This window comes from Dipodomys spectabilis, unplaced genomic scaffold, assembly GCF_019054845.1.
Source record: "Dipodomys spectabilis isolate Male_0828 unplaced genomic scaffold, ASM1905484v1 ptg000478l, whole genome shotgun sequence".
NCBI lineage: Eukaryota > Metazoa > Chordata > Mammalia > Rodentia > Heteromyidae > Dipodomys > Dipodomys spectabilis.
In genome coordinates, this window is record NW_024871155.1 from 906415 (window position 1) to 926826 (window position 20412).

Below are 20412 nucleotides of genomic sequence, written 5' to 3' on the forward strand. Positions count from 1 at the left end.
ACTCGGGAGGCTGAGATCTGAGGATCGCACTTCAAAGCCAGCCTAGGCAGGAAAGTCCGTGAGACTCTTATTCCATGAACCACCAAAAAAAAAAAAAAGCTGTGGCTCAAGTGGTAAGGCCCCAGCCTTGAGCAAAGAAAGCTCAAGGACATTTCCTAGGCCCTGAGTTCAAACCCAGGACTGACACAAAAAGACAAAAAAAAAAAACCCCAAAACACCCACAAAACACAATAAACCCACAAGCAAAAGCAAAAATAGCAGGGTAACTCAGGAGACGCTGGATTGGGAGAGAAGACGGGGTCAGAAAGGGAGGCAGGAAGTGTGGGCACCGCTCCCCAGGTCTGGCTCTGTTCTCGAGGGTTAGGAGGGTGGACGAGTGTGGTTTCCTGGGGGCTGTGGCCTCGCCTGCCCGCCCCTTCCACCCGTGGTTTCTTCTTGTAATGTTCCACGCCTCCAGGCTATCCTGGGCAGCTCGCTCTTAGCACCCCCCCCCCCCCTGGCACGCCCGCAGCCTCCGTCTGCAGGGCTGAGTGAGGAGGGCCTCTCCAGCCACAGTGATTGGCTCACAGGAGGGGCCAGCGCCCGCCCACCAGCCTTGCCCACCGCCCTCCAGCCACTAGCCATGGAGGGGTCCTTCATGGAACTCTGGCTTTTCAAAGTCACTGCCCTGCTCAGTGCCTGGCACCCATGGCCTCTGCCCAGATGTCTCTCTGGGTGCTGGAAAGACGTCAGCCAAGAGATGAGCTGCTTGCATTTGCTCACTCTTCCTCCCTCCCTTTCTGCCTCCCTCCCTTTGTCCCCCTAAAAAGAAAAACAAAACAAAAGCAAAAACAAACGCCACTGCTGACAATAACAACAACAAAGCAATGTGTTGATAAATCTGGTGTGTGTGTGTGTGTGTGTGTGTGCGTGTGCGTGCCTGTGTCCTAGGGTTTGAACTCAGGGCCTGGACGCTATCTCTGAGCTTTTCTGCTGAAGGCTGGTATTCTACTGCTTGAACCACACCTCCACTTCTGGCTTTTTGGTGCTTACTTGCAGATAAGAGTCTTGAAGACTTTCTTATCCGGCTAGTTTTGAACCACTGTCCTCAGATTTCAGCTTCCTGAGTAGCTGGGATTACAGGCGTGAGCTATGGTACCTGGCTGCTGGGTGGATTCCCATTCACGTCTCCCACCAAATTTTTATAACAAAATCCCATGCCAGTGCTCATGGTGGGGAGGGGCGGTGGTCTAGAGGGCCTGGTCCACTGGCCAAGAGCCTCTCATCAGCCCAGCCTCGCTCTTCATGGGTGGCCAAGAATGGGAGACCCAACCAGTAAAACTCTGCCCGGGGTGTGGGGTGGTGGCGACGAGGTTCCGCCCCTTTAAGATCCAAAATGGAAGATTCTCAGATCCAGGAGCTAGGATTATAGGCTTGAGCACCAGTGCCCGCAGTAGGCTGAGGCTGATTTCTGTGCTGCGTAGGGAAAAGTTGTGTTCACACACACACACACACACACACCCAGGCACACAGGATGTGCTGGAGTTCCTGAAGTGCCCGGAGGAGAATTAGTTTGCCGAGCAACACTCACGCGCTTTGGGTGGGGTGGAGGTCCGCGTGGCGGGGCCTCACATGTAGGTGCACAGTGAGACACCCTTTCCCGGGTCCGGGCTGGGCTGTGGTACAATGCCAGGCTCAGAGCCATGGAACTGTGTCACCTGTGCCAGGACCCTGGGGCCGCACTGGGGCAGGGTGAGGAGAGAGCCGAGCTGGCACCAGGTCCTGCAGGGCGGCTCACCATCCCGCCCCCCCCCCCCTACACTTACTTCCAGGCGGGCTGGTTGTGTCCCCAGAGCTGTGAAGGCCCTGAGGACCCAGCCCCCTGTCCCCCAAGGCCCTGGGCGGGGCTGGGAGGAGGATTGGGGTGGGGGAGGCCACCCTTGCCCAGATCTCCACAGTGGGAGGATGCCAGAGGCCAGGACATCATGTACTGGGAGTCAGGGTCACCTCCAAACCCACAGGTAGGCACTGTCCCTGAGCTTAGCTTTTTTTGGTTGTTATTGGTTGTGGGACTCGAACTCAGAACCTTTTTTTTTGGGTCCAGTCGTGGGGCCTGAACTCTGGGCCTGGGCGCTGTCCCTCAGCTCTTCAGCTCAAGGCTAGCGCTCTACCACTTGAGCCACGGCGCCACTTCCGGCTTTTTCTTTTTGCTTATGTGGTGCTGAGGAATAGAACCCAGGGCCTCATGCATGCGAGGCAAGCGTTCTACCACTGAGCCAACTTCCCACAACTTCCCAGCCCACCTTTTTTTTTTTTTTTTGATGCTAGTCCTGGGGCTTGAACTCAAGGCCTGAGTGCTGTCCCTGAGTTCTTTTGCTCAGGCTAGCGCTCTACCACTTGAGCCACAGCACCACTTCTGGTTTTCTGGAGGTTCATTAAAGATAAGAGTCTCACAGATTTTCCTGTCTGGGCTGGCTTTGAACCATGATCCTTAGATTTCAGACTCCAGAGTAGCTAGGGTTACAGGTGTGAGCCACTGCTACCCAACTCCAGGAGACTCTTTATCACCAATTAATACAAAAGGGGAAAAAAAGCTGGATGTGGAGTTGTGGCTCAAGTGGTAGAGCACTAGCTCAAGCTGAAAAAGCTCAGGGACAGTACCCAGGCCCTGAGTTCAAGCTCAGGACCAGAAAAAGAAAAAGAAAAGCTCAGAAATCTAGAGTTGGGAACAGTTTTTGTTTTTTGTTTTTGTCGGTCGTGGGGCTTGAACTCTGGGCCTGGGCGCTGTCCCTCAGCTCTTCAGCTCAAGGCCAGAGACTTCCCCAGGCCTTGTCCACACAGGCCCTAGGGCAGAGCCAAACACAAATGACACAGAGCTTCCAAAATCTCCAAAGCACCTTTTATCCATATTCTGTGGTGGCTGCTCCCCAGTCCCCGGGGTGCACCTGAGACCCTCCACATTTTCAGCCCAGTCTTCACCCCAAAGTTAGGTCAGCTCTCATCCCATGGGGGTGGGGGAGGCTGGGAATGAATTCTCTTAGCCTCTTCTCCATTCCAACCCGGGAGCAACCATCATCCTGGGACCCGGCTAGTTCAGCTCAGCGCCATGTGGGATAGCTTCTTTATAGTTTTTCTGTTGTTGTTGCTTGTGAGGCTTGAACTCAGTCCCTGAGCTCTTTGGCTCAAGGCTAGCACTCTATGACTTGGACCACAGCCCCACTTCTGGTTTTTCTGCCGGTTCATTGGAGATAAGAGTCTCATGGACTCCTTCCTGGGCTGGCTTTGAACCATGATCCTCAGATCGCAGCCTCCTGAGTAGCTAGGATTTTAGGCATGAGCCACTGGTGCCCCTCCCTCTCTCCCTCTCCTTCTCCCTCTCGGTATGTGTATTGGTCCTGGGGCTTGAACTCAGGGCCTGGGCACTGTTTCTGAGCTATTTTGCACACCTCTACTTCTGGCTTTTCTGGTGGTTCATTGGCGATAAGAGTCTCACAGACTTCCCTTCCTGGGCTGGCTTTGAACCGCGATCCTCAGATCTCAGCCTCCTGAGTAGCTAGGATGACAGGTGTGTACCACCCATGCCTGGCTTAGAATCTCCTTTAAATAAATCACCCCCAGAGTTCCCGTCCCCCAACCCACTCCCGTATCCCAAATATATTATTCTATGGCTTAGGCCTTCCCTTCCTCTGCTCCCCAAAACACCAGAGAGGAGGGGAGAGGTTTCCCCTCCACCTGGAGGGTGGACGAGGGGCAGCGTAGGTTGGGGTGCTGAAGCCGGGGCCCATTTCCCCCCTCCTGCTGCCCCCCTCCCTGGGGTCTTCTCCGTGTCCTCTGAGTCCAGGTGAGGTGTCACTGACCCCAGGCCTCACACCCAGGACCAGAGGCTTCCCCCCCCCGGTTTTGACAGCCCAGGGCAGCACCCAGGGAAGATGCTCAGGTTAAACCCGCCCCCTGCTTTGGTCCCCCATTTCTCCAGCTCTGGGTGTGTGTGTGTTGGGGGGGGGCGTCCCAAGAGTGTCTCCACTCTATCCAGGAACCCCTCCCCTTCCCGCGCTTCTCTCCCAGCACCCTCCTCTGCTCCTGGCACCCCTGGGCCTCTTCTGTGTTTTCTCGGGGGTGCGGGCAGCATGTGGATCCCCGATTGGGCCTCACACCCAGTACTGGCCGTTCCTGAGGGCAGGGTTGGGTGTCCGGCAGAACTGGAGCAGTTCGGGGTCGGGCTGTCCCCCGGGTGGGGGGCCTTGGCCGGGCACGGCGGTGAGGGGGATCGCCTGGCCGGGCTCCACCTTGCGGAAGGTCTCGGTGTCGCCGGCGAAGCCGTTGCGCGGCTTGGCGGTCAGCACCTGGACGTGGTGCTTGCCGGTCTTGTTGCGCTTGCGCAGGTAGAAGAGCAGCGGCAGGATGAGCGCCAGGAGCAGCAGCACGAGGCACACGGGGATGATGATGCTGAACATATTGGCCTCCAGGAACCCCAGGAAGCCGCCCCTGGCCGCGGTGGGCCCGGGGCTGGCCGCCGCGGGGCCTGGCTGCCCGGTGGGGCTGCTCCCCTCCGGCTTGCCCGCTTCCATCCTCACCACCTTGGGGACACGGAGCAGGGCCACGCCGTATGAGCGCGCTGCGTCGTAAGGCTCGGTGATGAAATCCACGGAGGCCACGGCCGGAGGGACGCCGGGCGCCCACAGCTCCAGGGTGAGGCGGTCAGCGACCGGGCCGGGAGGGCCCTCGGGCCTGTCCACCTCCAGGCCCAGCCTCCCGGCCTCCAGATCTCGCTGAGTGAAGCCTTCCACCAGCTGGCTGTTTCTGGATTCTGTCCGGGCCTGGCTCGTGGGGACCACGCGACCGTGTTGGGGCCCCTGGAGGAGCCGGAAATGGGGGACAGTGCCTGTGAGGTTGGCCAGCTCGCCGGCGTCCAGCACGCTGCGGTCCAGACGCAAGGTGGCGCCCTGGGGCCACGGCCCACCAGGCCACACGCGCAGGAGAGCGCGCACCGTGACGTTGACGGTGGCCGTCGCGTTGGCACCCCTGGCCAGCGCCAGGACCCCGAAGCGATCGTGGGGCGAGGAGAAGTTGGTGAAGGTAAAGATCACCTCCCCCCGGTCCACCTGGAGCTGGCTGAAGGCCGAGGCGGGCCGCCCCCCGACCAGCAGCTGCCCGTGCCGGGGTCCCTGGGTCATGCGGTACGCCACGTCCGGCTCGGGCCGGTCAGAAAACACCTGCAGCTGCTGCTGGCTCAGAGGAGAGCGCCCCGATGCTTGGGGCACCTCCAGGGGTGCTTGGGTCTGCACCTCGAGGGTGGATGGCAAGACCTCCACAGCCAGGGACACGGGCAGCGGGGGGCTGGCCCCGTCGCTCACGCTCAGCTCCAGGACCCCCGCCACGCTGCTCCCATTGGCCACGAAAGCCAGGCGGCCTCCGTCCACGTCGGCCTGCGTGAAGCGGGCCACGGGCCCCGGGCTGCCCCCCGCCAGGCTCAGGAAGCCGTTGTGGGGTGCCCGCTGCACCTGGTATTGGATCTCCTCTGGGGCAGAGTCGGGATCCACCACGCTCAGCTGAGCTCTAGAGATGGGGGCCCGGGAGCCGCGGGTGAGGCGGAGGGGGGCGGAGGCCTGGGGCTGGGGTGGCCGCTCGTTCACATCGCGGACGGTGATGGCGAAGGCCTCGGAGGTGTGGGGTGCCGTTGCCGAGACCCCCGCTGGACCCCGGAGCTGGGCACGGAAGCGGAAGCTGTCCGGCTGGGTGCCCCCGCCGCCGTGGGCGTACACCAGCTGCCCCGCGGCCAGCTGGGACTGCAGGAAGTGGGGGCTCCCGGCGTGGAGGGGCTCCCCAGATGCCCACAGCTGGCCGCGCGTGGGGAACTGTGTCAGCTGGAACAGGACATCGTGCTCAGGACGCTGGGCCGCGGGGACGCTGGCCAGGAAGTTGGCGGCGTCCAGGGCGGCTGGGGTGATGGCCGCTCGCTGGCCCTCGGGGACCCAGAGACCTGAGGGTGACACAGGCAGTGGAGGGGAGGGGAGGGGGGCCCCCAGGGCTGGACCCCCACACCAGTCGCCCCGACCTGTCATCCCGGCCACTCGGGAGGCTGAGATCTGAGGATCGCGGTTCAAAGCCAGCCCAGGCAGGAAAGTCCGTGAGGCTCTGATCTCCAAGGAACCCCCAGAAAACTGGAAGTGGAGCTGTGGCTCAACGTGGCAGAGCGCTCGCCTTGAGCGACAAAGCTCAGGGGCAGCGCCCAGAGTTCAAGCCTCAGGCCTGGGACAAAAATACCTCTGGGTCTCCACCCTGATCTCAAAGCCGTTCCCCAGCCACGGTCCCCCGGATTCCCAAGGTCGTGGGGCTGAGCCGAGCGGCTGGCCTGGCTGTGGCCTCGGGCCTTTGTCTCCATGTCTCTCTGTGTCTCCCCCTCCCCCCCATGGTGTCTCTGTTCTTTACCTTTGTTTCTCCAAAGGCGGCTGGGACGCTGGGGACAGGCGGCCTGGAAGGTCACAGTCACAGCCAGGGTCACGGCCACGTCCGGGGCGGGCGGCGAGGACAGCGCGAGTTCTATGGTGTCCTGGGCTTCCCAGAAAGGCTCAGGGGACGCCTGGTGCTCGTACAGAACATGCCCTGCGTAGACCTGCGGCAGACACCATGGCGTGTGTGTGTGCGTGCGTGTGCGTGTATGTGTGCGTGCGTGTGCATGTGTGCGTGTGCGTGTGTGCATGTGTGTGTATGTGCGTGTGTGTGCAGACCTAGGACTTGAACTCAGGGCTTGGGCACTGTCCTTGAGCTTCATTTGCTCAAGGCTAGCACTCTACCACTTGAGCCACAGCACCACTTCTGGCTTTTTCTGCGTATGTGGTACTGAGGAATCGAACCCAGGGCCTCATGCATGCGAGGCAAGCGCTCTACCACTGAGCCACATTCTCAAGCCTGCCCTTTTTTTTTTTGTCAACCACCAAGAAACTGTCCTCAGCCATCAGGAAATCTGTCCCCTTTGTCTAAGCAAAATGTGTCCCCATAGTTTATCTGTCATTCTTTTCCTTTTAGAAGACAAGAGGTGCTGGGAAGGTGGCTCAGTGGTAGAGCGCTTGCCTTGCATGCATGAGGCCCTGGGTTCCATTCCTCAGCACCACATACACAGGAAAGGCCAGAAGTGGTGCTGTGGCTCAAGTGGTAGAGTGCTAGCCTTGAGCAAAAAAAGCTCAGGGACAGTGCCCAGGCCCTGAGTTCAAGCCAATGGACCAGCAAAAAGGAGGAGGAGAAGGAGGAGGAGGAGGAGGAGGAGGAGGAGGAGGAGGAGGAGGAGGAGGAAGAGGAGGAGGAGGAGGAGGAGGAGGAGGAGGAGGAGGAGGAGAAGAAGAAGAAGCAGCAGAAGCAGCAGCAGCAGCAGCAGCAGCAGCAGCAGCAGCAGCAGCAGCAGAAGAAGAAGAAGAAGAAGAAGAAGAAGAAGAAGAAGAAGAAGAAGAAGAAGAAGAAGAAGAAGAAGAAGAAGAAGAAGAAGACGACGACGTCGACAAGGGGAATTTTTTTTCCTTCTCTCAGCAAAACAGGACTTTCAGACAGGCCTCTGGTGGCTCACCTGTCATTCTGGCTACTCAGGAGGCTGGGACGTGAGGATTGCAGTTCAAAGCCTGTCTGGGCAGGAAAATCCACGAGACTCTTCTCTCCAGTGAACCACCAAAAGCTGGAAATGGTGCTGTGGCTCAAGTGGTAGAGAACCAGCCTTGCTCACAGAAGCTCAGGGACAGCGCCCAGGCCCTGAGTTCATGCATCAGGACTTGGGGGGGGGGGTGGGGAGAGAAAGAACTTTACGCAGAATCTGAGTGGGGCTCTGAGCGAGGCGGCCGTGGCGGCTGCTGGGCGGGAGAAGAACGCAGGCCCTTCAGGCAACAGGGAAGCGGGATCCTGTGAAATCTCCCAAGGGCTCTATGTTGACAACTAACTTTAAAGCATCAAATGCCGTATGTGGCCAAACGCCCCACATCTGTGGGCCAGATGTGGCCAGCAAGGATGGAGACACTGCCAGCAGCGAGCTGTGGCCGGGCTGGTGGCAGGGCGGGAAGGGGACACAGCCCTGTGGTGGGCCTGGGGCCTGGGTCTGCGGCTCCTGTGGGTAGGATGGGGGTGCCTGGGTCGGGGGCGGGGGGGGAGACTGGCTTGTTCAGAGAAAGCAGAGTCCGCAGGTGAAGGGTGGTGCCCTGGTGCCCCGCCCGCTCCCGTGCCTAGCCATGAGTTGCTCTGAATGAAGTTTTGGGACTTCCACGAGTTGAAGTTTCCTTTCTTTTTGTGCCAGTCTTGAGACTTGAACTCAGAGCCTGTGCATTATCCCTGAGCTTTGTACTCAAGGCTGGCGCTCTACCACTTGAGCCACAGTTCCTCTTCCAGCTTTTTGGTGGTTCCTTGAAGAAAAGAGTCTCACGGACTTTCCTACCTGTGCTGGCTTTGAACTGTGATCCTCAGATCTTGGCCTCCTGACTTGCTGGGAAGACTAGGTGTGAGCCACCAATGCCTGGAGTTCTAGTTCCCTGGGACTTGAACTCAGGACCTGGGCATTGTCCCTGGGCTTCATTTGCTCAAGGCTAGTGCTCTACCACTTGAGCCACAGCGCCACTTCTGGCTTTTTTCTTTTTGCTTATGTGGTGCTGAGGAATCGAACCCAGGGCCTCATGCATGCAAGGCAAGCGCTCTACCACTGAGCCTCCTTCCCAGCCCTGGAGTTCTAGGTTTGACCTGTGGCTCTGGCTTGGCCGCTGCCCAAGGCCCTCCCCGCCTGGCCTGCTCAGCTCCCCCCTCCCCGTCCCATGGAGCACTGCGCCCGCTGCCCTGAGCCCCACCGACTCCCAGGACAGGAACCCTGGTCCTCACCAACTTCGGGGGGGGGGCACTGCTTCCCCACCCCCATGCTCCTTTCTAGCCTTTTCGGGTCCCTTCTGGAGGCGAAGCCCCAGAACAAGAGCGCTGCTCTGAGTCCCACAGTGCTGCCCCCAGTCCCTCCATCTGGCCACGCTCCACGTGTCCCCCCTTTGCTGGCCGCCCTGGGGGTCAGGGCTGGCAGGGCCTGGACTGTAGCAGGTCCAGGGAGGCTGATGCTGCATGGTACGGGAGGCCGGAGGGTCTGGGCTGTGTCTGTGAGTTGAGCCCTTACCTCGGCCTGGGAGAAGTTCAGCAGGGGCTCCGCAGAGCCGCCCTGCTGCCGGAGGAGCCGGCCGAGCTGGGGACCCCGCAGCACCCGAAACAGCAGGTGCCCGGGCTCCGTGCCGGCGCTGGAGCTGGCCCGCAGACTCTGGCTGCTCAGCGTCTGGACGGACTCTGTGTGGGGGCAGAGGGATGGTCAGTTCAGTTCTATTATTTTATCCTTTGTGTTGGACCTGAGATTTGAACTCAGGGCCTGGGTGCCACCCCCATACCCCCCCCCTCAAGCTTGGCGCTCTACCACTCGAACCACACCTCCACTTCTGACATTTTGGTGGTTCACTGGCGATAAGAGTCATATGGACTTGGCCGCCTGGACTGGCCTCAAATGGCCATCCTCAGATCTCAGCCTCCTGAGTAGCTGGGATGACAGGCGTGAGCCACCGCTCAGGCCTTCCTGGGAGCCGGGGTGGGGGTTGGTGGCAGTCCCCCCTGGGCTCCACCCCAGGCCTCAGGGTGAAGGCCGCACCTGGGCACACGGTCAGTGTCCGGCTGCCGTCCAGCGAGAGGAGCACCTGCTTCTGCGCGGTCACCCGGAAGAAGTGTCCAGGAGATGTGTGCGCACCGTCGGAGAGGGCAAAGCGGAAGCCTCCGTCCAGGGCCCCTGAGGACATAACGGGGCTGGGTTCCTGGGGCCTGGGTGGCTCCCCCATGGCAGCCCCCCCCCGCCATGGGCTGGCCCCAGCACCCACCTGTGTGTGAGAACAGCACCAGGCCGCCGTCCAGCTGCGCCTGGGTGAAGAGCTGAACCGCGTCGCCCGGCGCCGCCCGCAGCGCCACGCGGCCGTTGCTGGGCTGCTCGATGGTGTAGACCAGGTCATCGGGCCCTGAGTCGCTGTCCGTGCCCCTGAGGGCCTCGGGGGGGATGGGCACGGTGGCCCCCTCCCACATCTGGAGGCACAGGCGTGTGAGGCTCCGCCCCCATCCTCACCCCAAACCCCACCTCTGACCCACCTCCTCCTGATCGCCCTCCAGGCCCTGAGGAGACCTTATTAATTAATTAATCTTATGTGCCAGGGCTGGGGCTTGAACTCAGGGCCTCACACTCTTCTTTCCCCTCTCAAAGCCGGTGCTCTACCACTTGAGCCACAGGCTCCACTTTGGGCTTTTTATTTTCTGGTTTAATTGGAGATAATAAGAATCTTATGGACTTTCCTGCCAGGGTTGGTCTCAAACCATGATCCTCAGATCTCAGCCTCCGGAGTGGCTGGGCTGGCAGGCGTGAGCCACGGGTGCTGGACTAGCGATGGATCCTTGGATATGCTTTGGCTGCCCCAACCCTCAAGTGCAGAAGCAAAATGAGGTGTGCCTGCAAGCAGGGTGGGGCTTCCCCAAATCCGGCCCCTCAAATGTGTCCCCTGGATTTTCTGAGTTCCTCTCCTCCCTCCCACAACCCCGGGAGCACCCGGCTTCAGCCAGGACTTAGGGAGCAAACACAGGCCTATGGTGCCATCTGGTGGCCAAATGGCCACACAGCACTCCAGGCCTATGGTCCCAGGCAGCCCACATCACCACCAAAGACAGCTAAAGTGAGCACTCCTCTGGACTTTCCATAGCTCCTGCCAATGTGGCATCCACCTCTATAAGCTGGCATTCAAAGCTCAGTCCGTCAGGGCTTGTGCCACGTGGGGCTTGGTCAAGCCACACTTCCTGTTCCTGTGACCAGTGGAGTTTTATGACTCTCTGGGCTTCCTCCTCTGCAGAGCAGGGGTCCAGGAGCTCAGAGACCCCAACATTTGATTGTTGGGGGTGAGGTAAGTGGGGGACAGTTAAACACTCACCCTTAAGGAATTTTTTTCCCCCAGTCCTGGGGCTTGAACTCAGGACCTGGCACTGTCCCTGAGCTTCTTTTGCTCAAGGCTAGCACTCTACCATTGAACCACAGCGCCACTTGTGGCTTTTTCTGGGTATGTGGTACTGAGAAATCGAACCCAGGGCTTCATGCATGCAAGGCAAGCGCTCTACCACTGAGCCACCTTCCCAGCCCTCATTGGAACTGAGTGTGGTGGTACCTGCCTGTAATCCCAGCTAGGTGGGAGGCTTAGGTAGGAAGATCGGGGTCAGAGGCATGAGACACTACCTGGAAAACAGTTAAAATGTAAGGGAAAAAAAAAAGGGGCGGAGGGAGTCCGAGCGGGGCAGTAAGAGCTTATGTAGTAAGCACAAGGCCCTGAGTTCAAATCCCAGCAGCTGCTAACGATAATCCTGTCAGGTGCTTTGGTGCTGAAGCACAGCAAAAGCTGTGTTCTTGTCAGGTCTCAGGAGCCACGGGGCCGCTGAGCATGGCCATCCACGCTTAAACGGACACAGTGCCAACTCTCACCTTCTGACCATTTAGCCAGAGACCTCACTTTGCAGAGGAGGCAACGGAAGCACAGAGAAAGGGGAACAAGGGAATGGGAGGGTCTTTCCCGCAGCCGGGAGGGGGTGGCCCGGAGTGGATGGCCTCACCTGCAGGCCCCTGTTTGTGGTGAGGACGGGAGGCTGGTCGTTCACCGGCTGGATGGCGATGGCGAAGGCCACGGGCGCGCTCTGGCTGCGGATGCCCGAGGCGTTGGCCACCAGCACGAAGCGATCCGTAAGCGTCTCGCTTCCATCGTGCTCATAGAGAATCTGCTGTTCTTCCACCTGTGGGCCAGACAGCACCGGCTGTCACCCCACGCTCCCAGAACCCGCGCCCTTCACGCCCTGCTGGCGGGTGCGGGAGGAGCGGAACTTGCTTTCTGTTCTTTTCTTTTTGTGGCAGCCTTGGGGCTTGAATTCAGGGCCTGGTGATCGCACTTGGCTTTTTCCGCTCAAGGCTGACACTCTACCCCTTGAGCCACAGCTCGGCTTCCAGCTTTTTTGCTGGTTCTCTGGAGAGAAGAGAGACTCGCAGACTAACTTTCCTTCCCCAGGGCTGGACGATCCGCAGCTCTCAGCCTCCTGAGGAGCTGGGATCGCAGGCAGGAGCGGGGGTCTCAGTGTCTCTGGGTGGAAAGTGGGGGACAATTTCGATCTCCTGGAGGGAGGAATGAGATGAAGCACAAAGCGGAATATGTCTAGATGCGACCTTCTTCTTCCTTGCTGCACAGACCCCAGGCTGGGAGACCTTGATGCCCTCCCCTTGCCCCCCACAGCCGTACCTCTCTCCAGGAAAAGCTGAGTAGGGTCTCCTCTGGCCGCTGCTGCCCCTCCTTCCGCAGGGCCCCGTGCTGGGGCGGGTCCAGCACGTGCAGCCGGAGGCCGGGCAGTGTGGAGAGGCGTGGCCCGGGGACCTGGATCAGGGGCGGAGCCAAGGTGCGCGCTCCGCCCTCGGGAACGCTGAAGTTCTGGGCCTCCAGGGGTAAGACTCTGGGCAGTACCTCCACCTCCAAGAGGACGCCTTCCAGGGGGGCGCCAAGGCCGGAGGCCACGTCCAGGGAGAAGGCGTCCTCCTCAGCCTCGGGGCGAGTGTGCACGTAGAAGACCCTGCCCGCATTCACGTCCTCCTGGGAGAAGCTCCCCACGGGGCCCAGGCTGCGGGGATCGGCCGCATCAGGGCCCTGGGACACCAGGTGGCCGGCAGCCGGGGGCGTCTTCACCGAGAACATGATGTCCGCCGGGCGCACGGCCTCCTGAGACACCTGGACGGCAGAGGGCACAGGCACCAGTGCGTCACACAAGCCCAGGGCCTCACACCCAGACGCGCTGCAGCCGCACACCTTTTACCTGTTATTTTTGTCCATCCTGGGCCTTGAACTCACGGCCTGGGCGCTGGCCCTGAGCACTTTCACTCAAGGCTGGTGCTCTACCACTTGAGCCACAGCACCACTTCCGGTTTTCTGAGTGGTTCATTGGAGATAAGAGTCTCATGGACTTTTCTGCCTGGGCTGGCTTTGAACCATGATCCTCAGATCTCAGCCACCTGAGTAGCTAGGATGACAGGCGTGAGCCACCGGTACCTGGTCTCATCTTTATCCTTCTCTAAAACCACGCACGTGCAGCACCCACACAATCTCATCACACACATGCACACACACACACACACACACACACACACACACACACACACACACTCTCTCTGCTCAGGAAGCTAACATCCCCTCCTGCTATCACCACCAATGACCACTAGATGGCGCACACAGGCCTCCGCTCCAGGCCCTGGGAATTTATCTACCAAAGCCGGGTGTGGAAGCTGGGCCTGGGACTCACCAGAGTCCGCTCAAACACCACCACTTGCCTCAGGGCCTCAGCAGCTGGTAGCGTAGGAGCACAAGGCCCAGAGAGGGCAAGGGCCTGGCTTGAGCTCACACAGTCAACAGCCTGAGGTTGTGTGAGCTTTTGTAGTCTCGGGAGGGAAACGGAGGGGCTGGGGCAGCGGCCGGGTCTGCCTGTGATCAGTAGTGATCTCAAGGCTCAGCCCCCAGTCCCGCCCCGGTGGCTCACGCCTGTCATCCCGGCGACAGAGGAGGCTGAGATCTGAGGATCGGGGATCAAAGCCACGCCTGGGCAGAAAAGTCCCCGTGAGACTGTCATCTCCAACGAACCACCAAAAAGCTGGCAGTGTGGCTGTGGCTCAAGGGGTCGAGCACCAGCCTTGAGTGCACCCAGGCCCTGAGTTCACGACCCAGGATTGGCACCACACACACACACACACACACACACACACACACACACACACACGAGAATATGGCACTCACAGATGCACACCCCAACACATGAGCCACAGCGGCCAGCCCCAAACACACACGGGCACACCCTGCAGACGGCAGAGCCCTTCTGCCTGGTCCCCCCGACTCTGCCTGGTCCCCCCGACTCTGCCTGGTCCCCCCGATTCTGCCGATCACCCCACTTTCTCACCTCCAGCTGCTCTCTTCCGATCCTCGCTGCTTCTCCCTGGAAGGCGTAGATCTTCTGGTGTCTGAGCAGCTGCGGCGGGGCCGGCGTGCGGTCCAGCGCGATGGTCACCTGTAGGATGGCGTCTGTGCGCACTGGGCCCGCCTCCACGGAGAGCCCCACAGCGTCCCGAGGAGCGAGGCTGCCATTATGGCTGTAGAGAATCTTCCCACCCAGCAGATCCTGCTGGGAGAAGGCGGTGGCCGGCTGGCCGGCTCGGAGCAGCTGTCCCCAGCGCGGGCCCGCCGTGACTCGGTAGTGGACCTCCTCTCCGCTGCGGATATCCAAGTTGGTTTCCAGGTGGAATGCGGCCGCGTCGACGGTGCCTTGGCCGCCCTGCGGCACCACGAGGCCCGAGCCGTTGGCCACGCGGAGGTAGGGCTCCGAGGCCTGGACTTCCAGCATGGCGGTGGTTTGGTGCTGCCCGTCAGACACCTGCAGCTGCAGCCAGCCGTGGTCGGCCCCGGAGTGCACAAAGAGGATCCTCCCGGCCCGCAGGTCCTCCTGCGTGAAGCGGTACACGGGCCTGGCGGGGTCGTCCACCGCCACGATGCTGCCGAAGAGGAGATCCTTGCGCGTGAGCACCAGCTGCGCGTCGCTGGCGTCCGAGTCGGCGTCGCTGAAGGCCACGTCGTCGGTGGTCAGCAGCCGCCGGCCGCCCCGCGCCACGCGCAGCACGCGGCCGACCGCCTGCTGGGGCGCGTGGTCGTTCACGGGCCGGATGGCCACGCGGAAGACGCCCCGGACTTCCTCCCACGCCGCGTCGCCGCCGCTGCTCTCGCCCTGGCGCGTGGCCACGAACGGGACGTCGTCTTCCGTGGTCTCGGAGTGGTCGTGCTGGTACTGCAGGAGGCCGTGACGCAGGTCGTCGTTGGTGAAGGTGGTCACGGGCCCGGCGGCGTCCCGCGGGGGCCGCCACGCCAGCCGCCCGTGGCGGGGGCTCTCGATCACCTCGTACGCGTAGTTGTCGCCGTGGAGGCTCTCGATGAACAGGTGCTGCGGGGTCAGCGTGGCGTGGCCGCCCTCGGGCACGGACAGCACGGCATTGGTGAGCACCGGGGCGTCCGGGTCGCCGCCCACGTGGACGGGGAAGGTGTAGAGCGGGGAGAAGTGGGGGGGGGCCGTGATCCGGAAGCGGAAGGCGTCCTCCGTGGCCTGGGACACACGTGCCGTGGCCACGTAGCTGACCCGGCCCGCGTGGACGTCGTCCTGCGTGAAGCTCTGGCCCTCGGCCAGCCTGGCACCCCGGAGCTGCAGGTTGCCCTTCTTGGGGGGCTGCACGAGGTGGTAGCGGAAGGCGCTGGGGCTCGGGGTGGCCTCCGCCGCCGCCTCCTCCTCCAGGGCGGCCTCCAGGTGCGCAGCGGTCAGCGGCTCGGGCCGGGCGTGGCGCGTGCGCAGAGGCGTCAGGCGCCGCATCCACACGGCGGCCCGCTGGATAGACACGGGGAAGGACAGGTTGTCCAGCGTCTCCTGCCCCACCTGCACCTCCAGCGCCACGTCCTCGGCCGCGTCCACGCGCCGGCGCGCGGGATCGGTGCTCACGTAGCGCACGCGGTGCTGGTCCACGTCGCGCTGGTGGAAGGCCTGCGTGGGCCACCACTCCGTGCCCTCCGCCCCGCCGGCCCCCCGCTTCTGCAGCTCCCCAAACTGCAAGGCCCCCGTCAGCCGGAACAGCACGCTCACGTCCTGGCCCACCGCGTTGGTCTCCACCGACAGGTTGGCCGGCGTGATGGCCGCCATCGAGCCCTGGGCCAGGCGCAGCCCGGTGCTGTGGCGGACACGGAGCGTGGGCCGCACCGCCACAACCCGCAGCGTGGCCGGGGCGCTGGCCTGCAGCCCATCGCTGACCCGCAAGCTCAGGTCCTGCGCGGGGCCGCGGCGGTGCACGTAGACTATGTCGCCTCTCTCCAGATCCTGGCAGGAGAACTCGGCGGTGGGTTCCCCGGGCCGCTCTCGATGCTCCACGGGGAGGCCGGTGGAGGCCCCGAGGATCTGGAAGGTGAGGCTCTCACAGGGGGAATCTGGGTCATAGGCCTGTAAGATCTCAGGCCCTAGGGGCTTCTGGGTGTTTTCTAGAATCGTCATGAGGCCGCCTTGCGGGAAGAGCATGCGTGGAGGGTCGTCCACCGGGCTGATCTCGACGGGCAGGAGGTAAATCTGGCCTTTGCGCAGGCAGCCGGGCACCGGCCCCCGTGCCGTCACGGACACCTCTAGTACCAGCTGGTCAGATGCGTCCTCGGAGCCATCGTGGACGAAGCGGACCTTGCGGTTGACCACGTCCAGCAGGGTGAACATCTTCCGGGCCTGGGCACCGGGGATGTCCAGCTCCAGCTGGCCGTGGCGGGGTCCCCGGCTCACCCGGAACAGGACCTGGGATCTGCGCATCTCGGCCTCGGTCAGGTCCAGCGTGGGCTGCACGTGCCGCCATTCCAGCCACGCCGCGCCGCCCTCGGCCACGGCCAGCGGGCGGATGGTCAGCAGCCGCGTGAAGTTGGTGAAGGCCGGGGGCAGGCCGGGCTCGGGGACGCAGGGCTCAGGCAGCTCCACAGCTGGCCAGATGTCGGGCGCCAGGGTGGAGAGCACGTCGTACTGGCCGTAGACATCCTCCTCATACTCATCTTCCTCATTCTTGCAGCCAGCCGCCATGTGGCGTGTCCACTGCGCGTCACGGAGTCCGAGTCTGCGTCCATTCACACGCAGATCCTCCACGCAGCCCTCCAGGGAGGTGCTGGGCGGCGCCAGGCCCAGGCGGTGCCCCTGGAGATGCCCGGCGGCCTCCACGTCCAGCCCCCCGAGCAGGAGGTGACCCCCGGGTTCCACATAACCGAGAGGCCCGCGATTGGAAGTCTGGGTGGGGTACTGATCCACGGAGATCTCCAGCCGCTGGGCGTCCACGCGGATGCTGACCTCGTGGGGCTGGCCGTCATCCACGGGCACGCTGTTGTGCAGGAGCACGGTACCCTGGGCTTTCTCCACCACGGCGCGCAGGTGGCCGTCAAAGATGTCCACGTAGATGAAGTCCCCGCGCCGCCCGCCCGCCTGGAAGGCCAGCGGCGCCCGCGGGCTGCGCGTGGTGAGGGTCAGCTCCAGGGTGCCCTCGTCCTGAGCCTGCCAGGCGGGGAAGGCAGCCAGCGACTGCACCCCGGAGAACCCCAAAGCTACGTCGTCCCCCGCGGAGAACTCCTCCGCGCAGCCCTCCTGCACCCCGGGAGTCAGGGGCCGCAGGAGGCTCCGTCCGTTGAGGCTGGCGACGTGGAGGCAGCCTCTCAGTGGGCGGCTCGCTCCCCGCAGGTAGGGCAGGTCTAGGCCCCCCGAGCCCCCCACGAACACCCCATAGGCGGCCTCCAGCGGGGCTCCCGGGGCCGCAGCCGAGGTGTTTAGTCCGTCCACGGAGAGCTCGGCCCAGCCGTCAGCGATTGAGAGCAACACGGTGTGCGGGGCGCCGTCGGTCACAGGCGGTCCTCCCGGGGCCTGCAGCCTCAGCTCCTCCGGGCCCAGGACGAGTCTCACCTGAGGGGACACGGGGAGACCAGGGGTGTGTGTGTGTGTGTGTGAGGGAGGTTTGAATCCATCGCTCCTACAAAAGCACACGGAAGTCAGCGCCGCAGCTCACGCCTGTAATCCCAGCTACTCAGGAGGCTGAGATCTGGGGATGGCAGTTCTTAGCCAGCCTGAGCAGGAAAGTTCTATGAGGGCTGAGTGCCAGTGGCTCACACCTGTCATCCTAGCTACTCAGGAGGCTGAGATCTGAGGATCTGGATTCAAAGCCAGCCTGGGCAGAAAGGATTCTTATCTCCAATGAACCACTCAAAAACTGGAAGTGGCGCTGTGGCTCAAGTGGTCAGGGCCTGGGCGCTGTCCCTCAGCTCTTCAGCTCAAGGCTAGCGCTCTACCACTTGAGCCACAGCACTATGTCCGGTTTTCTGGTGGCTAATTGGAGATAAGAGTCTCATGGAGGCCTGGGAAGGTGGCTCAGTGGTAGAGTGCTTGCCTCGTATGCATGAGGCCCTGGGTTCGATTCCTTAGCACCACATACACAGAAAATGCTGGAAGTGGCGCTGTGGCTCAAGTGGTAGAGCGCTAGCCTTGAGCTGAAGAGCTGAGGGACAGCGCTCAGGCCCAGAGTTCAAGCCCCATGATGGACCAAAAAAAAAGTCTCATGGACTTTCCTGCTTGGGCTGGCTTTGAACTGTGATCCTCAGATCTCAGCTTCCTGAGTAGTTAGGATGACAGGCGTGAGCCACCCGTGCCCGGCTACGAGACTCTTTATCTCCAGCATTCCCCAAAAAGCTGGAAGTGGAAGTGTGGCTCAAGTGATAGAGCACTAGCTTTGAGCAAACAAAGCTAAAGGAGAGGCCAGCCGCTGGTGGCTCACGCCTGTGCTCCTAGCTACCCAGGAGGCTGAGGTCTGAGGATCACGGTTCACAGCCAGCCTGAGCAGCAAAGTCCGTGAGACTCTTATTGCCAGTGAGCCACCAGAAAACCAGTAATGGAGCTGCGGCTCCTGGCAGAGTGCAAGCCTTGAGCAAAAGAAGCTCAGAGACAGCGTGCACGCCCTGAGTTCAAGCCCTAGGACTGGCAAAAAAGGAAAGAAGGAAGGAAGGAAGGAGAGAGAGAAAGAGAGAAAAGAAAGAACGAGAAAGAAAGAGAAAGAACGAGAAAGAAAGAAAGAAAGGAGGAAAGAAAGAAAGAAAGAAAGAAAGGTTTATCCGGAAGGAAGGCCACTGGTCCGGGCCAGGATGGGCAGGTTGGCAAAGCAATGGCCACAGGGGTCTTGGGGGGCCGGGACCGCCCAGGACAGCGGATCAGGGCCAGCTGAGCCCTCAGCAGGATGGTGACTGTGACCCGCCCGGCCCTGTGGGCCCGTGGGAGCCATGCTAAGCTGGAAAAGGGGTCTGTGCCCTGTTCTCAGGGCGTGGCTGACCTGCAGGCGCCCGGCCAGGAGCTGGAGCAGGAGATGGTCAGCCTGGCCCGCCGCCAGGAAGAGGAGCGCTTCGGGCTGAGCCGTGGAGAACTGAAGTTCAAGGTTGATGTTGGTCAGGGCTGTGGCCATGGGCACCTGCAGGTGGTTCTCACCGAAGAAGGAGGCTGGCAGAGAGGGGGGAAGCTGGGGTCAAGGCCCGGGGGGTACCCCGAGTTAACACTGCCCGGGGGCCCCTGTCAGGTGTCAGGGTCTGTTTACTCCTGGCACCAACCATCTTAGCCTCATCTCCTGTGGAATCTAGGCTTTTGGCTGTGAAGGAAGAAGTCAGACTCCGATGTTTCTGGAAGTTTCCAGAAAATCCCGGAAGTTTCCAGAATTTTCCGGAAATTTCCAGCACTTCTTGGAGGCGACGCCAGGTCTCAGTTCCCATGAGCCCCTCCCTCTCCGCCCCCTGCTTCTTTCCCAGCTGTCTGGGAAGGGGGGTGTGGGGAGCAAAGCCTGGGAAGGGAGGCCGGATGGGACCCACATGTGATGTCAGACCCTAAATGGCCCGGGACTTCCTCCATCACCCTGGAATTGCTTCCAGCTGAGGCCGTTAGCAGTCTCTGGTGAGCAGTGAGTTCCGGGCTGTGCTCCTACCACGGGCCAAGGAGCCAGGATGAGAATGGGCTGAGCCCTGCTTAGCTGTGAGCAGAGCCTGGGCTCCCAGCCTGGAACAGAGACCTGTGGGCAGCGGGCCACAGAGGGCGGCACAGCGCTGGTGGGCTCCAAGGAACCTCCTCCTCCCCTTTATGCCAGTCGTGGGGCTTGAACTCGGGGCCTCTTGCTCTTGTTTGGCTTGTTCTGTTCAAGGCTACCCCTCTACCCCTGGAGCTGCACCTCTACCTCTGGCTTTTTGCTGGTTAATTGGGACTGGCCTTGAATTGCCTCTGACCTCAGCCTCCTGAGTAGCTAGGATTATAGGCGTAAGTCTCCCCGTCCCCCCCAGCTCCCCGGTCTCCAAGCGGCTGCCTGTAATCCCAGCCACTTAGGAAGCAGCTATTGGGAGGATCGTGGTTCAAGGTGTGGCGTCCCCGTCCCCCACCCGCCTCCCTGCCCGCCAGCTTCATGGACATTGCCGAGTGTCACAGTTTCAGGAATATTATAAGCCGGGTAACGCGGCCCACAGTGGGAACGTTTCTATCACGGGACGCAGGGAACAGGACACGTTGGGGCTCCCCTCCCCCTCCCCGTGGCCGTCCCGGGACTCGGTGGAGTCCAGGGCTCAGGGCTCAGGGCCAGGCAGGCACTGAGGTACTGCGCCACCTGCCCCGACCCCGTCCAGAAGGAGATGTGTGCGGAGCGGAGCGGGCGGGGCCGGACCAGGGCGCTTTCCAGAGCCCGTGTGTGTGTGTGTGTGTGTGTGTGTGTGTGTGTGTGTGTGTGTGTGTGTGTGAATGGGTCCCTTGACGGGGCCTGGCCGCTGCTTCCTGAGGGCCCGG

At 61.7% G+C, this 20412-nt stretch overlaps 1 protein-coding gene across 1 annotated transcript in view; it reads right to left on the reverse strand.

Moving 5' to 3' along the window:
• Window positions 1-4030: 4030 nt before the first annotated feature.
• The window catches only part of Cspg4 (chondroitin sulfate proteoglycan 4), a 32965-nt gene continuing 16583 nt past the window's right edge, over window positions 4031-20412 (reverse strand). The window contains exons 2-10 of the mRNA XM_042668891.1: window positions 18932-19095; window positions 13972-17517; window positions 12276-12755; window positions 11602-11778; window positions 9843-10041; window positions 9620-9754; window positions 9104-9267; window positions 6409-6592; window positions 4031-5959 (exon numbers count right to left, since the gene is read on the reverse strand). Of these exons, the coding sequence (XP_042524825.1) occupies window positions 4128-5959; window positions 6409-6592; window positions 9104-9267; window positions 9620-9754; window positions 9843-10041; window positions 11602-11778; window positions 12276-12755; window positions 13972-17517; window positions 18932-19095 (6881 nt within the window). The 3' untranslated portion in view covers window positions 4031-4127. The remainder of the gene's footprint in view (window positions 5960-6408; window positions 6593-9103; window positions 9268-9619; window positions 9755-9842; window positions 10042-11601; window positions 11779-12275; window positions 12756-13971; window positions 17518-18931; window positions 19096-20412) is intronic.